Below are 18,445 nucleotides of genomic sequence, written 5' to 3' on the forward strand. Positions count from 1 at the left end.
ACCAGAGAATGGCCCCCTATTCCCTATATAGTGCACTACTTTAGACCAGAGAATGGCCCCCTCTTCCCTATGTAGTGCACTACTTTAGACCAGAGAATGGCCCCCTATTCCCTATATAGTGCACTACTTTAGACCAGAGAATGGCACCCTATCCCCTATGTAGTGCACTACTTTAGACCAGAGAATGGCAACCTATCCCCTATGTAGTGCAATACTTGAGACCAGAGAATGGCCCCCTATTCCCTATATAGTGCACTACTTTAGACCAGAGAATGGCACCCTATCCCCTATGTAGTGCACTACTTTAGACCAGAGAATGGCACCCTATCCCCTATGTAGTGCACTACTTTAGACCAGAGAATGGCCCCCTATTCCCTATGTAGTGCACTACTTTAGACCAGAGAATGGCACCCTATCCCCTATGTAGTGCACTACTTTAGACCAGAGAATGGCATCCTATCCCCTATGTAGTGCACTACTTTAGACCAGAGAATGGCCCCCTATTCCCTATATAGTGCACTACTTTAGACCAGAGAATGGCACCCTATCCCCTATGTAGTGCACTACTTTAGACCAGAGAATGGCCCCCTATTCCCTATATAGTGCACTACTTTAGACCAGAGAATGGCCCCCTATTCCCTATATAGTGCACTACTTTAGACCAGAGAATGGCCCCCTATTCCCTATATAGTGCACTACTTTAGACCAGAGAATGGCACCCTATCCCCTATGTAGTGCACTACTTTAGACCAGAGAATGGCCCCCTATTCCCTATATAGTGCACTACTTTAGACCAGAGAATGGAACCCTATTCCCTATATAGTGCACTACTTTAGACCAGAGAATGGCCCTCTATCCCCTATGTAGTGCACTACTTTAGACCAGAGAATGGCCCCCTATTCCCTATATAGTGCACTACTTTAGACCAGAGAATGGCCCCCTATTCCCTATATAGTGCACTACTTTAGACCAGAGAATGGCCCCCTATTCCCTATATAGTGCACTACTTTAGACCAGAGAATGGCACCCTATCCCCTATGTAGTGCACTACTTTAGACCAGAGAATGGCCCCCTATTCCCTATATAGTGCACTACTTTAGACCAGAGAATGGAACCCTATTCCCTATATAGTGCACTACTTTAGACCAGAGAATGGCACCCTATCCCCTATGTAGTGCACTACTTTAGACCAGAGAATGGCACCCTATCCCCTATGTAGTGCACTACTTTAGACCAGAGAATGGCCCCCTATTCCCTATGTAGTGCACTACTTTAGACCAGAGAATGGCACCCTATCCCCTATGTAGTGCACTACTTTAGACCAGAGAATGGCATCCTATCCCCTATGTAGTGCACTACTTTAGACCAGAGAATGGCCCCCTATTCCCTATATGGTGCACTACTTTAGACCAGAGAATGGCACCCTATCCCCTATGTAGTGCACTACTTTAGACCAGAGAATGGCCCCCTATTCCCTATATAGTGCACTACTTTAGACCAGAGAATGGCCCCCTATTCCCTATATAGTGCACTACTTTAGACCAGAGAATGGCCCCCTATTCCCTATATAGTGCACTACTTTAGACCAGAGAATGGCACCCTATCCCCTATGTAGTGCACTACTTTAGACCAGAGAATGGCCCCCTATTCCCTATATAGTGCACTACTTTAGACCAGAGAATGGAACCCTATTCCCTATATAGTGCACTACTTTAGACCAGAGAATGGCCCCCTATTCCCTATATAGTGCACTACTTTAGACCAGAGAATGGCCCCCTCTTCCCTATGTAGTGCACTACTTTAGACCAGAGAATGGCCCCCTATTCCCTATATAGTGCACTACTTTAGACCAGAGAATGGCACCCTATCCCCTATGTAGTGCACTACTTTAGACCAGAGAATGGCAACCTATCCCCTATGTAGTGCAATACTTGAGACCAGAGAATGGCCCCCTATTCCCTATATAGTGCACTACTTTAGACCAGAGAATGGCACCCTATCCCCTATGTAGTGCACTACTTTAGACCAGAGAATGGCACCCTATCCCCTATGTAGTGCACTACTTTAGACCAGAGAATGGCCCCCTATTCCCTATGTAGTGCACTACTTTAGACCAGAGAATGGCACCCTATCCCCTATGTAGTGCACTACTTTAGACCAGAGAATGGCATCCTATCCCCTATGTAGTGCACTACTTTAGACCAGAGAATGGCCCCCTATTCCCTATATAGTGCACTACTTTAGACCAGAGAATGGCACCCTATCCCCTATGTAGTGCACTACTTTAGACCAGAGAATGGCCCCCTATTCCCTATATAGTGCACTACTTTAGACCAGAGAATGGCCCCCTATTCCCTATATAGTGCACTACTTTAGACCAGAGAATGGCCCCCTATTCCCTATATAGTGCACTACTTTAGACCAGAGAATGGCACCCTATCCCCTATGTAGTGCACTACTTTAGACCAGAGAATGGCCCCCTATTCCCTATATAGTGCACTACTTTAGACCAGAGAATGGAACCCTATTCCCTATATAGTGCACTACTTTAGACCAGAGAATGGCCCTCTATCCCCTATGTAGTGCACTACTTTAGACCAGAGAATGGCCCCCTATTCCCTATATAGTGCACTACTTTAGACCAGAGAATGGCCCCCTATCCCCTATGTAGTGCAATACTTTAGACCAGAGAATGGCCCCCTATTCCCTATATAGTGCACTACTTTAGACCAGAGAATGGCCCCCTATTCCCTATATAGTGCACTACTTTAGACCAGAGAATGGAACCCTATTCCCTATATAGTGCACTACTTTAGACCAGAGAATGGCCCCCTATTCCCTATGTAGTGCACTACTTTAGACCAGAGAATGGCACCCTATCCCCTATGTAGTGCACTACTTTAGACCAGAGAATGGCATCCTATCCCCTATGTAGTGCACTACTTTAGACCAGAGAATGGCACCCTATCCCCTATATAGTGCACTACTTTAGACCAGAGAATGGCACCCTATTCCCTATATAGTGCACTACTTTAGACCAGAGAATGGCCCCCTCTTCCCTATGTAGTGCACTACTTTAGACCAGAGAATGGCACCCTATTCCCTATATAGTGCACTACTTTAGACCAGAGAATGGCACCCTATCCCCTATGTAGTGCACTACTTTAGACCAGAGAATGGCACCCTATCCCCTATGTAGTGCAATACTTTAGACCAGAGAATGGCCCCCTATTCCCTATATAGTGCACTACTTTAGACCAGAGAATGGCCCCCTATTCCCTATATAGTGCACTACTTTAGACCAGAGAATGGCCCCCTATTCCCTATATAGTGCACTACTTTAGACCAGAGAATGGCACCCTATCCCCTATATAGTGCACTACTTTAGACCAGAGAATGGTATCAGCCACCGTTAGCGGTTTTTCACCATTGTCCGTGGCCTGCACCACCTACCAGCCAGCTCTAGTCTGGACTATTATTCGGCCAGTCTGCACAGCGCGTTATCAACCCAGAACATATCGGTTTTTCTGCCGGAATCACTGAATCACTGGACCTTTAACTCCGGATTCATCGCTACCAGCTAGCTGCAACAAAATGGACGTTGTGGTCTGGCTAATCATCCTGATCTAGGCCCATCTCCCGGCTATCTACCTCTCTGTCAACCGGACGTGACCACCTAGTGTTGACACAGAGCCCCGCCGATCCTACACGACTGGTCTGCCGACGAAATCGTCTGATATGGTTACGACGTTGACCACGAAGATTCCATCTGCTAGCCCCGGCCCGCTAGCACACGCTAGCCGTGGCCTCTTACTCGCTAGTGCTTTAGCAGCCTCCGAACTATCCTATTGCTGTTCACCGGACCTTATGATAACTCAGCTATACAGCTGATGTCTGCTGGACTGTTCCTTTTTACGGTACTGCATCCTGTTTATGTTTAGCCTCAGCCCAAACTGTGTCGTCATTACCAGCTGTTGTCTTAGCTCTCTCAAATTACACCTGTGATTGCTTTATGCCTCTCTACCTTGTCAACATGGTTAGCTTATTGTTGTTTCGGTTATTTCTAATTGTACTATTTCACTGTAGATCCCCCAGCCCAGCTAAACCTGCCTTAGATAGCTCCTTTGTCCCACCCCCCATACACGCGGAGACCGACTCAATTGGTGCCTCCAGTGATGCTATCTCTTTCATTGTTACCCAACGCTTAGGTTTACCTCCACTTTACTCATATCCTTCCATATCCTTGTCTGTACATAATGCCCTGAATCTTTTCTACAACGCCCGGAAATCTGCCCCCTTTATTCTATGTACCCAAAGCACTAGAAGACCAGTTCTTAAAGCCTTTAGCCGTATCCTTATTCTAGTCCTCCTCTGTTCCTCTGGTGATGTAGAGGCTAACCCAGGCCCTGCAGCCCTCAGTATCACTCCTACTCCCCAGGCGCTATCATTTGCTGACTTCTGTAATCGCAAAAGTCTTGGTTTATTGCACGTAAATATCAGAAGTCTACTTCCTAAGTTTGAGTTATTCACTGCGTTAGCACACTCCGCCAACCCTGATGTTCTAGCAGTGTCTGAATCCTGGCTTAGGAAGGCCACCAAAAATTCAGAAATTTCCATCCCCAACTATAACATTTTCCGTCTAGATAGAACTGCCAAAGGGGGTGGAGTTGCAATCTACTGTAGAGATAGCCTGCAGAGCTCTATCATACTATCCAGGTCTGTGCCCAAACAGTTTGAGCTTCTACTTCAAAAAATCCACCTTTCCAGAAATAAGTCTCTCACTGTTGCCGCTTGCTACAGACCCCCCTCAGCCCCCAGCTGTGCCCTGGACACAATATGTGAATTGATTGCCCCCCATTTATCCTCCGAGTTCGTACTGCTTGGTGACCTAAATTGGGATATGCTTAATACCCCGGCCATCCTACAATCCAAACTAGATGCCCTCAATCTCACGCAAATTATCAACGAACCTACCAGGTACAACCCTAAATCCGTAAACATGGGTACCCTCATAGATATCATCCTGACTAACTTACCCTCTAAATACACCTCAGCTGTCTTCAACCAGGATCTCAGCGATCACTGCCTCATTGCCTGCGTCCGTAACGGGTCCGCGGTCAAACGACCACCCCTCATCACTGTCAAACGCTCCCTAAAACACTTTAGCGAGCAGGCCTTCCTAATTGACCTGGCCCAGGTATACTGGATGGATATAGATCTCATTCCGTCAGTAGAGGATGCCTGGTTGTTCCTTAAAAGTAATTTCCTCTCAATCTTAAATAAACATGCCCCATTCAAAAAATACAGAACTAAGAACAGATATAGCCCCTGGTTCTCCTCAGACTTGACTGCCCTTGACCAGCACAAAAACATCCTGTGGCATACTGCTCTCTCCTCGTCTGACCATGTGTTCTCGCATACCCCGAGAGCATCTGGTCAGAGGGGTGGTGGCACAGGAATCCTCATCTCTCCCAAGTGGACATTCTCAATTTTTCCCCTAACCCATCTGTCTATCTCCTCATTTGAATTCCATGCTGTCACAGTCACTAGCCCATTTAAGCTTAATATCCTTGTCATCTATCGCCCTCCAGGTTCCCTTGGAGAGTTCATCAATGAGCTTGACGCCTTGATAAGTTCCTTTCCTGAGGATGGCTCACCCCTCACAGTTTTGGGGGATTTCAACCTCCCTACGTCTACATTTGACTCATTTCTCTCTGCCTCCTTCTTTCCACTCCTCTCCTCTTTTGACCTCACCCTCTCACCGTCCCCCCCTACTCACAAGGCAGGCAATACGCTTGACCTCATCTTTACTAGATGCTGCTCTTCTACTAATCTCACTGCAACTCCCCTCCATGTCTCCGACCACTACTTTGTTTCCTTTTCTCTCTCGCTCTCCTCCAACACTACTCACTCTGCCCCTACACAGATGGTAATGCGCCGCCGCAACCTTCGCTCTCTCTCTCCCACTACTCTCTCCTCTTCCATCCTATCATCTCTTCCCTCTGCTCAATCCTTCTCCCTCCAATCTCCTGATTCTGCCTCCTCAACCCTCCTCTCCTCCCTTTCTGCATCCTTTGACTCTCTGTGTCCCCTATCCTCCCGGCCGGCTCGGTCCTCCCCTCCAGCTCCGTGGCTTGATGACTCATTGCGAGCTCACAGAACAGAGCTCCGGGCAGCGGAGCGGAAATGGAAGAAAACTAAACTCCCTGCCGACCTGGCATCTTTTCACTCCCTCCTCTCTACATTTTCTTCATCTGTTTCTGCTGCTAAGGCCACTTTATACCACTCTAAATTCCAAGCATCTGCCTCTAACCCTAGGAAGCTCTTTGCCACATTCTCCTCCCTGCTGAATCCTCAACCCCCCCCCCCCCCTCCTCTCTCTCTGTGGATGACTTCGTCAACCACTTTGAAAAGAAGGTTGACGACATCCGATCCTCGTTTGTTAAGTCTAATGACACTGCTGGTCCTACTCACACTGCCCTACCCTATGCTTTGACTTCTTTCTCCCCTCTCTCTCCAGATAAAATCCTGCGACTTGTGACTGCAGGCCGCCCAACAACCTGCCCGCTTGACCCCATCCCCTCCTCTCTTCTCCAGACCATCTCCGGTGACCTTCTCCCCTACCTCACCTCGCTGATCAACTCATCCTTGACCGCTGGCTATGTCCCTTCCGTCTTCAAGAGAGTGAGAGTTGCACCCCTTCTCAAAAAACCAACACTGGATCCCACTGATGTCAACAACTACAGACCAGTATCCCTTCTTTCTTTTCTTTCCAAAACTATTGAGCGTGCCGTCTTTAGCCAACTCTCTTGCTATCTCTCTCAGAATGACCTTCTTGATCCAAACCAGTCAGGTTTCAGGACTGGTCATTCAACTGAGACTGCTCTTCTCTGTGTCACGGAGGCTCTCCGCACTGCTAAAGCTAACTCTCTCTCCTCTGCTCTTGTCCTTCTAGACCTGTCTGCTGCCTTTGATACTGTGAACCATCAGATCCTCCTCTCCACCCTCTCCGAGCTGGGCATCTCCGGCGCGGCTCACTCCTGGATTGCGTCCTACCTGACCGGTCGCTCCTACCAAGTGGCGTGGCGAGAAGCTGTCTCCGCACCACGTGCTCTCACCACTGGTGTCCCCCAGGGCTCAGTTCTAGGCCCTCTCCTATTCTCCCTATACACCAAGTCACTTGGCTCTGTCATATCCTCACATGGCCTCTCCTATCATTGCTACGCTGACGATACACAACTAATCTTCTCCTTTCCCCCTTCTGATAACCAGGTGGCGAATCGCATCTCTGCATGTCTGGCAGACATATCAGTATGGATGACGGATCACCACCTCAAGCTGAACCCTGGCAAGACGGAGCTGCTCTTCCTCCCGGGGAAGGACTGCCCGTTCCATGATCTCGCCATCACGGTTGACAACTCCGTTGTGTCCTCCTCCCAGAGTGCGAAGAGCCTTGGCGTGACCCTGGACAACACCCTGTCGTTCTCCGCTAACATCAAGGCGGTGACCCGATCCTGCAGGTTCATGCTCTACAACATTCGGAGAGTACGACCCTGCCTTACACAGGAAGCGGCACAGGTCCTAATCCAGGCACTTGTCATCTCCCGTCTGGATTACTGCAACTCGCTGTTGGCTGGCCTCCCTGCATGTGCCATTAAACCCCTACAACTCATCCAGAATGCCGCAGCCCGTCTGGTGTTCAACCTTCCCAAGTTCTCTCACGTCACCCCCCTCCTCCGCACACTCCACTGGCTTCCAGTTGAAGCTCGCATCCGTTACAAGACCATGGTGCTTTTTCAAACAGAAATTTGCATCCTGTAGCACTAACTCCAAAAACTTTTGGGACACTGTAAAGTCCATGGAGAATAAGAGCACTTCCTCCCAGCTGCCCACTGCACTGAGGCTAGGAAACACTATCACCACCGATAAATCTGCAATAATCGAGAATTTCAACAAGCATTTTGCTACGGCTGGCCATGCTTTCCACCTGGCTACCACTACCCCGGCCACCAACTCTGCACCCTCCGCTGCAACTTGCCCATGCCCCCCCCCGCTTCTCCTTCACACAAATTCAGACAGCTGATGTTCTGAAAGAGCTGCAAAATCTGGACCCCTACAAATCAGCTGGGCTAGACAATCTGGACCCATTCTTTCTAAAACTAGCCGCCGAAATTGTCGCAACCCCTATTACTAGTCTGTTCAACCTCTCTTTCGTAACGTCTGAGATCCCCAGAGATTGGAAAGCTGCCGCGGTCATCCCCCTCTTCAAAGGGGGTGACACTCTAGATCCAAACTGCTACAGACCTATATCCATCCTGCCCTGCCTTTCGAAAGTATTTGAAAGCCAAGTTAACAAACAGATCACCGACCATTTCGAATACCACCGTACCTTCTCCGCTATGCAATCCGGTTTCCGAGCTGGTCATGGGTGCACTTCAGCCACGCTCAAGGTCCTAAACGATATTATAACCGCGATTGATAATAGACAGTACTGTGCAGCCGTCTTCATCGACCTGGCCAAGGCTTTCGACTCTGTCAACCACCGCATTCTTATTGGCAGACTAAATAGCCTTGGTTTCTCAAATGACTGCCTCGCCTGGTTCGCCAACTACTTCTCAGATAGAGTTCAGTGTGTCAAATCGGAGGGCCTGTTGTCTGGACCTATGGCAGTCTCTATGGGGGTGCCACATGGTTCAATTCTTGGGCCGACACTTTTCTCCGTGTATATCAATGATGTCGCTCTTGCTGCTGGTGACTCTCAGATCCACCTCTACGCAGACGACACCATTTTGTATACATCTGGCCCTTCATTGGACACTGTGTTAACAAACCTCCAAACGAGCTTCAATGCCATACAACACTCCTTCAGTAGCCTCCAACTGCTCTTAAACACTAGTAAAACTAAATGCATGCTTTTCAATCGAACGCTGCTGGCACCCGCCCACCCGACTAGAATCACCACTCTCGACGGGTCTGACCTAGAGTATGTGGACAACTACAAATACCTAGGTGTCTGGTTAGACTGTAAACTCTCCTTCCAGACTCACATTAAGAATCTCCAATCCAAAGTTAAATCTAGAATCGGCTTCCTATTTCGCAACAAAGCCTCCTTCACTCATGCTGCCAAACATGCCCTCGTAAAACTGACTATCCTACCGGTCCTTGACTTCGGCGATGTCATTTACAAAATAGCCTCCAACACTCTACTCAGCAAATTGGATGTAGTCTATCACAGTGCCATCCGTTTTGTCTCCAAAGCCCCATACACTACCCACCACTGTGACCTGTACGCTCTCGTTGGCTGGCCCTCACTACATGTTCGTCGTCAAACCCACTGGCTCCAGGTCATCTATAAATCACTGCTAGGCAAATCCCCGCCTTATCTTAGCTCATTGGTCACCATAGCAGCACCCACCCGTAGTCTGCGCTCCAGCAGGTATATCTCACTGGTCATTCCCAAAGCCAACACCTCCTTTGGCCGCCATTCCTTCCAGTTCTCTGCTGCCAATGACTGGAACGAATTGCAAAAATCTCTGAAGCTGGAGACTCTTATCTCCCTCACTAACTTTAAGCATCAGTTGTCAGAGCACCTTACCGATCACTGCACCTGTACACAGCCCATCTGAAATTAGCCCACCCAACTACCTCATCCCTATATGGTTATTTTTTTTGCTCTTTTGCACCCCAGTATCTCTATTTGCACATAATCTCTTGCACATCTAGCATTCCAGTGTTAATACTAATTGTAATTATTTTGCACTAGAGCCTTACCTCCATAACTTGCTACATTTGCACACACTGTATATATATTTTCTGTTGTATTTTTGACTTTATGTTTTTTTTTTTTTTTACCCCATATGTAACTCTGTGTTGTTGTTTTTATTGCACTGCTTTGCTTTATCTTGGCCAGGTCGCAGTTGTAAATGAGAACTTGTTCTCAACTGGCTTACCTGGTTAAATAAAGGTGAAATAAAAAAATTTAAAAAATGGCCTCCTATTCCCTATATAGTGCACTACTTTAGACCAGAGAATGGCACCCTATCCCCTATGTAGTGCACTACTTTAGACCAGAGAATGGCACCCTATCCCCTATGTAGTGCACTACTTTAGACCAGAGAATGGCACCCTATCCCCTATGTAGTGCACTACTTTAGACCGACGACAACACATCAGAATAAAAGTTATTTATTCATTATTTACAAGCCTTCCTTTCTCAATGATTTATTCACATGGGGCAGCTTGACTTGGTTAGGAGACAGACACCGAGAGACACTGAAACACATTGTTAGGAGACAGACACCGAGAGACACTGAAACATATTGTTAGGAGACAGACACCGAGAGACACTGAAACATATTGTTAGGAGACAGACACCGAGAGACACTGAAACACATTGTTAGGAGACAGACAACGAGAGACACTGAAACATATAGTTAGGAGACACTGAAACATATTGTTAGGAGACACTGAAACATATTGTTAGGAGACACTGAAACATATTGTTAGGAGACACTGAAACATATTGTTAGGAGACACTGAAACATATTGTTAGGAGACACGGAAACATATTGTTAGGAGACACTGAAACATATTGTTAGGAGACACTGAAACATATTGTTAGGAGACACAGAAACATATTGTTAGGAGACACGGAAACATATTGTTAGGAGACACTGAAACATATTGTTAGGAGACACTGAAACATATTGTTAGGAGACAGACACCGAGAGACACTGAAACATATAGTTAGGAGACACTGAAACATATTGTTAGGAGACACTGAAACATATTGTTAGGAGACACGGAAACATATTGTTAGGAGACAGACACCGAGAGACACTGAAACATATAGTTAGGAGACACTGAAACATATTGTTAGGAGACACTGAAACATATTGTTAGGAGACACTGAAACATATTGTTAGGAGACACTGAAACATATTGTTAGGAGACACTGAAACATATTGTTAGGAGACACTGAAACATATTGTTAGGAGACACTGAAACATCGCTCCAGCCCAGCAGTCTGTGTATAATCACTCGTCTCTTCTTCTTCTATGAGCCATTACACCAGTACAACTATTATAATTAAATTACTATTCAATACATTAGAGTCAAAGTTCTTGAAGTTTTCCGGATTGACTGACCTTCATGTCTTAAAGTAATGATGGACTGTCGTTTCTCTTTGCTTATTTGAGCTGTTCTTGCCATAATATGGACTTGGTCTTTTACCAAATAGGGCTATCTTCTGTATACCACCCCTACCTTGTCAAAACACAACTAATTGGCTCAAACGCATTAAGAAGGAAAGAAATTCCACAAATGAACTTTTAACAAGGCACACCTGTTAATTGAAATGCATTCCAGGTGACTACCTCATGAAGCTGGTTGAGAGAATGCCAAGAGTGTGCAAAACTGTCATCAAGGCAAAGGGTGGCTACTTTGAAGAATCTAAAATATAAAATATATTTTGATTTGTTTAACACTTTTTTGGTTACTACATGATTCCATATGTGTTATTTCATAGTTTTGATGTCTTCACTATTATTCTACAATGTAGAAAATAGTACAAATAAAGAAAAACCCTGGAATGAGTAGGTACTGTATATAGACCCTATTGAGTTTGCTCACCTTGGATATGTCCTGTCCGTCAATACGGATGCAGCCTCCCTGGATGTCGTAAAAGCGAAACAGTAGACGGAGGATAGTGCTTTTACCTGAACCAGACTGACCCACCTGCAGACACACGTAGGACATGTGGATGTTAAAATGTGGGGGTATCTGAAAAGTGGAGGTCATGTGTTTTTATGCACATGTTAGTTTATGTAAGTAAGGAATGGCTATCTGAAGTGTTGAACCTACCAGAGCAACAGTCTGGCCGGCAATCACAGTGAACGATACGCCCCTGAGAATCACATTCCTGAGGACAGCAACACAGATACACAGTCCTACTTCATCTGATGAAGTACTCATGATGCACACACACATTACATTACAGTACGTCATGAGTTGAATGCCAAGAGTTTTACAACTGGAGAATCTAAGTTGATACGTGAAGGCCAATGACAGGGTGATGCTTAGCTGTAGTACAAGCTCTGTTCTGCTCCGCCCACGACTATCCACCTGTTACTGTTACCTATCGTCTGTCATGAGAGACTATGTCCATATCAGAGATGAACTACAAACATTCTCATGACATCAGAGATGACCTACACATTCTCATTACATTTTTACATTTTAGTCATTTAGCAGACGCTCTTATCCAGAGCAACTTACAGTTAGTGAGTGCATACATTTTTCATACTGGCCCCCCATGGGAAATGAACCCACAACCCTGGCGTTGCAAACGCCATGCTCTACCAACTGAGCTACACATTCTCGTGACATCAGAGATGAACTACACAGATTGTCATGACATCAGAGATGAACTACACGCATTGTCATGACATCAGAGATGACCTACACATGTTTTTATGACCTACCCCTCAGTGTAGCTGAAGCACACGTTCTGAAACTTCACCTCGCCTGCTGTCAACAGCAGCTCTGTAGAACTGACATCGTCTTTCACCTGGACAAGACAAACATGACAGGGGATAATAAATAATTAGTCATTTAGCAGACGCTCTTATCCAGAGCGAATTACAGGAGCAATTAGGGTTAAGTGCCTTGCTCAAGGGCACATCGACAGATTTTTCACCTAGTCGGCTCGGGGATTAGAACCAGCGACCTTTCGGTTACTGGCACAACGCTCTTAACCACTAAGCTACCTGCCGCCGCAGTGACATCAGCAGTGTAGTGGAGCTCAGGGACAGTAACTCCTGTAGCTAACAGGGGATGAGATCAGCAGTGTAGTGGAGCTCAGGGACAGTAACTCCTGTAGCTAACAGGGGATGAGATCAGCAGTGTAGTGGAGCTCAGGGACAGTAACTCCTGTACTTGACAGGGGATGAGATCAGCAGTGTAGTGGAGCTCAGGGACAGTAACTCCTGTAGCTAACAGGGGATGAGATCAGCAGTGTAGTGGAGCTCAGGGACAGTAACTCCTGTAGCTAACAGGGGATGAGATCAGCAGTGTAGTGGAGCTCAGGGACAGTAACTCCTGTACTTGACAGGGGATGAGATCAGCAGTGTAGTGGAGCTCAGGGACAGTAACTCCTGTAGCTAACAGGGGATGAGATCAGCAGTGTAGTGGAGCTCAGGGACAGTAACTCCTGTAGCTAACAGGGGATGAGATCAGCAGTGTAGTGGAGCTCAGGGACAGTAACTCCTGTAGCTAACAGGGGATGAGATCAGCAGTGTAGTGGAGCTCAGGGACAGTAACTCCTGTACTTGACAGGGGATGAGATCAGCAGTGTAGTGGAGCTCAGGGACAGTAACTCCTGTACTTGACAGGGGATGAGATCAGCAGTGTAGTGGAGCTCAGGGACAGTAACTCCTGTACTTGACAGGGGATGAGATCAGCAGTGTAGTGGAGCTCAGGGACAGTAACTCCTGTCGCTAACAGGGGATGAGATCAGCAGTGTAGTGGAGCTCAGGGACAGTAACTCCTGTAGCTAACAGGGGATGAGATCAGCAGTGTAGTGGAGCTCAGGGACAGTAACTCCTGTAGCTAACAGGGGATGAGATCAGCAGTGTAGTGGAGCTCAGGGACAGTAACTCCTGTACTTGACAGGGGATGAGATCAGCAGTGTAGTGGAGCTCAGGGACAGTAACTCCTGTAGCTAACAGGGGATGAGATCAGCAGTGTAGTGGAGCTCAGGGACAGTAACTCCTGTACTTGACAGGGGATGAGATCAGCAGTGTAGTGGAGCTCAGGGACAGTAACTCCTGTAGCTAACAGGGGATGAGATCAGCAGTGTAGTGGAGCTCAGGGACAGTAACTCCTGTACTTGACAGGGGATGAGATCAGCAGTGTAGTGGAGCTCAGGGACAGTAACTCCTGTACTTGACAGGGGATGAGATCAGCAGTGTAGTGGAGCTCAGGGACAGTAACTCCTGTACTTGACAGGGGATGAGATCAGCAGTGTAGTGGAGCTCAGGGACAGTAACTCCTGTACTTGACAGGGGATGAGATCAGCAGTGTAGTGGAGCTCAGGGACAGTAACTCCTGTAGCTAACAGGGGATGAGATCAGCAGTGTAGTGGAGCTCAGGGACAGTAACTCCTGTCGCTAACAGGGGATGAGATCAGCAGTGTAGTGGAGCTCAGGGACAGTAACTCCTGTAGCTAACAGGGGATGAGATCAGCAGTGTAGTGGAGCTCAGGGACAGTAACTCCTGTAGCTAACAGGGGATGAGATCAGCAGTGTAGTGGAGCTCAGGGACAGTAACTCCTGTAGCTAACAGGGGATGAGATCAGCAGTGTAGTGGAGCTCAGGGACAGTAACTCCTGTAGCTAACAGGGGATGAGATCAGCAGTGTAGTGGAGCTCAGGGACAGTAACTCCTGTACTTGACAGGGGATGAGATCAGCAGTGTAGTGGAGCTCAGGGACAGTAACTCCTGTAGCTAACAGGGGATGAGATCAGCAGTGTAGTGGAGCTCAGGGACAGTAACTCCTGTACTTGACAGGGGATGAGATCAGCAGTGTAGTGGAGCTCAGGGACAGTAACTCCTGTACTTGACAGGGGATGAGATCAGCAGTGTAGTGGAGCTCAGGGACAGTAACTCCTGTACTTGACAGGGGATGAGATCAGCAGTGTAGTGGAGCTCAGGGACAGTAACTCCTGTACTTGACAGGGGATGAGATCAGCAGTGTAGTGGAGCTCAGGGACAGTAACTCCTGTACTTGACAGGGGATGAGATCAGCAGTGTAGTGGAGCTCAGGGACAGTAACTCCTGTAGCTAACAGGGGATGAGATCAGCAGTGTAGTGGAGCTCAGGGACAGTAACTCCTGTAGCTAACAGGGGATGAGATCAGCAGTGTAGTGGAGCTCAGGGACAGTAACTCCTGTAGCTAACAGGGGATGAGATCAGCAGTGTAGTGGAGCTCAGGGACAGTAACTCCTGTAGCTAACAGGGGATGAGATCAGCAGTGTAGTGGAGCTCAGGGACAGTAACTCCTGTAGCTAACAGGGGATGAGATCAGCAGTGTAGTGGAGCTCAGGGACAGTAACTCCTGTACTTGACAGGGGATGAGATCAGCAGTGTAGTGGAGCTCAGGGACAGTAACTCCTGTAGCTAACAGGGGATGAGATCAGCAGTGTAGTGGAGCTCAGGGACAGTAACTCCTGTAGCTAACAGGGGATGAGATCAGCAGTGTAGTGGAGCTCAGGGACAGTAACTCCTGTAGCTAACAGGGGATGAGATCAGCAGTGTAGTGGAGCTCAGGGACAGTAACTCCTGTACTTGACAGGGAATGAGATCAGCAGTGTAGTGGAGCTCAGGGACAGTAACTCCTGTAGCTAACAGGGGATGAGATCAGCAGTGTAGTGGAGCTCAGGGACAGTAACTCCTGTACTTGACAGGGGATGAGATCAGCAGTGTAGTGGAGCTCAGGGACAGTAACTCCTGTACTTGACAGGGGATGAGATCAGCAGTGTAGTGGAGCTCAGGGACAGTAACTCCTGTAGCTAACAGGGGATGAGATCAGCAGTGTAGTGGAGCTCAGGGACAGTAACTCCTGTACTTGACAGGGGATGAGATCAGCAGTGTAGTGGAGCTCAGGGACAGTAACTCCTGTAGCTAACAGGGGATGAGATCAGCAGTGTAGTGGAGCTTAGGGACAGTAACTCCTGTAGCTAACAGGGGATGAGATCAGCAGTGTAGTGGAGCTCAGGGACAGTAACTCCTGTAGCTAACAGGGGATGAGATCAGCAGTGTAGTGGAGCTCAGGGACAGTAACTCCTGTAGCTAACAGGGGATGAGATCAGCAGTGTAGTGGAGCTCAGGGACAGTAACTCCTGTAGCTAACAGGGGATGAGATCAGCAGTGTAGTGGAGCTCAGGGACAGTAACTCCTGTAGCTAACAGGGGATGAGATCAGCAGTGTAGTGGAGCTCAGGGACAGTAACTCCTGTACTTGACAGGGGATGAGATCAGCAGTGTAGTGGAGCTCAGGGACAGTAACTCCTGTACTTGACAGGGGATGAGATCAGCAGTGTAGTGGAGCTCAGGGACAGTAACTCCTGTAGCTAACAGGGGATGAGATCAGCAGTGTAGTGGAGCTCAGGGACAGTAACTCCTGTAGCTAACAGGGAATGAGATCAGCAGTGTAGTGGAGCTCAGGGACAGTAACTCCTGTAGCTAACAGGGAATGAGATCAGCAGTGTAGTGGAGCTCAGGGACAGTAACTCCTGTACTTGACAGGGGATGAGATCAGCAGTGTAGTGGAGCTCAGGGACAGTAACTCCTGTACTTGACAGGGGATGAGATCAGCAGTGTAGTGGAGCTCAGGGACAGTAACTCCTGTACTTGACAGGGGATGAGATCAGCAGTGTAGTGGAGCTCAGGGACAGTAACTCCTGTAGCTAACAGGGGATGAGATCAGCAGTGTAGTGGAGCTCAGGGACAGTAACTCCTGTAGCTAACAGGGGATGAGATCAGCAGTGTAGTGGAGCTCAGGGACAGTAACTCCTGTAGCTAACAGGGGATGAGATCAGCAGTGTAGTGGAGCTCAGGGACAGTAACTCCTGTAGCTAACAGGGAATGAGATCAGCAGTGTAGTGGAGCTCAGGGACAGTAACTCCTGTACTTGACAGGGGATGAGATCAGCAGTGTAGTGGAGCTCAGGGACAGTAACTCCTGTAGCTAACAGGGGATGAGATCAGCAGTGTAGTGGAGCTCAGGGACAGTAACTCCTGTAGCTAACAGGGGATGAGATCAGCAGTGTAGTGGAGCTCAGGGACAGTAACTCCTGTAGCTAACAGGGGATGAGATCAGCAGTGTAGTGGAGCTCAGGGACAGTAACTCCTGTAGCTAACAGGGGATGAGATCAGCAGTGTAGTGGAGCTCAGGGACAGTAACTCCTGTAGCTAACAGGGGATGAGATCAGCAGTGTAGTGGAGCTCAGGGACAGTAACTCCTGTAGCTAACAGGGGATGAGATCAGCAGTGTAGTGGAGCTTAGGGACAGTAACTCCTGTACTTGACAGGGGATGAGATCAGCAGTGTAGTGGAGCTCAGGGACAGTAACTCCTGTAGCTAACAGGGAATGAGATCAGCAGTGTAGTGGAGCTCAGGGACAGTAACTCCTGTAGCTAACAGGGGATGAGATCAGCAGTGTAGTGGAGCTCAGGGACAGTAACTCCTGTACTTGACAGGGGATGAGATCAGCAGTGTAGTGGAGCTCAGGGACAGTAACTCCTGTACTTGACAGGGGATGAGATCAGCAGTGTAGTGGAGCTCAGGGACAGTAACTCCTGTACTTGACAGGGGATGAGATCAGCAGTGTAGTGGAGCTCAGGGACAGTAACTCCTGTAGCTAACAGGGGATGAGATCAGCAGTGTAGTGGAGCTCAGGGACAGTAACTCCTGTAGCTAACAGGGGATGAGATCAGCAGTGTAGTGGAGCTCAGGGACAGTAACTCCTGTAGCTGACAGGGGATGAGATCAGCAGTGTAGTGGAGCTCAGGGACAGTAACTCCTGTAGCTAACAGGGGATGAGATCAGCAGTGTAGTGGAGCTCAGGGACAGTAACTCCTGTAGCTAACAGGGGATGAGATCAGCAGTGTAGTGGAGCTCAGGGACAGTAACTCCTGTAGCTAACAGGGGATGAGATCAGCAGTGTAGTGGAGCTCAGGGACAGTAACTCCTGTAGCTAACAGGGGATGAGATCAGCAGTGTAGTGGAGCTCAGGGACAGTAACTCCTGTACTTGACAGGGGATGAGATCAGCAGTGTAGTGGAGCTCAGGGACAGTAACTCCTGTAGCTAACAGGGGATGAGATCAGCAGTGTAGTGGAGCTCAGGGACAGTAACTCCTGTAGCTAACAGGGGATGAGATCAGCAGTGTAGTGGAGCTCAGGGACAGTAACTCCTGTACTTGACAGGGGATGAGATCAGCAGTGTAGTGGAGCTCAGGGACAGTAACTCCTGTCGCTAACAGGGAATGAGATCAGCAGTGTAGTGGAGCTCAGGGACAGTAACTCCTGTAGCTAACAGGGATGAGATCAGCAGTGTAGTGGAGCTCAGGGACAGTAACTCCTGTACTTGACAGGGGATGAGATCAGCAGTGTAGTGGAGCTCAGGGACAGTAACTCCTGTAGCTAACAGGGGATGAGATCAGCAGTGTAGTGGAGCTCAGGGACAGTAACTCCTGTAGCTAACAGGGGATGAGATCAGCAGTGTAGTGGAGCTCAGGGACAGTAACTCCTGTAGCTAACAGGGGATGAGATCAGCAGTGTAGTGGAGCTCAGGGACAGTAACTCCTGTACTTGACACAGGGATGAGCAGATAGTGAGCCAGGGACAGTAACTCCTAGGGGGGGGGGGTAACCGGGGGGACCTGAAGAC

The 18,445-nt window shown here is 48.1% G+C and overlaps 1 protein-coding gene across 1 annotated transcript in view; it reads right to left on the reverse strand.

Moving 5' to 3' along the window:
* Positions 1-18,445, reverse strand: part of abcb6b (ATP binding cassette subfamily B member 6 (LAN blood group) b) — a gene marked incomplete at both ends in the record, with an annotated part of 80,708 nt that overhangs the window by 36,340 nt on the left and 25,923 nt on the right. Inside the window, 3 exons of the mRNA XM_084179748.1 lie at positions 11,632-11,736; positions 11,863-11,920; positions 12,483-12,568. Coding sequence (XP_084035874.1) covers positions 11,632-11,736; positions 11,863-11,920; positions 12,483-12,568 — 249 coding nt within the window. The remainder of the gene's footprint in view (positions 1-11,631; positions 11,737-11,862; positions 11,921-12,482; positions 12,569-18,445) is intronic.

This window comes from Coregonus lavaretus (assembly GCF_964263955.1).
Source record: "Coregonus lavaretus genome assembly, chromosome: 16".
NCBI lineage: Eukaryota > Metazoa > Chordata > Actinopteri > Salmoniformes > Salmonidae > Coregonus > Coregonus lavaretus.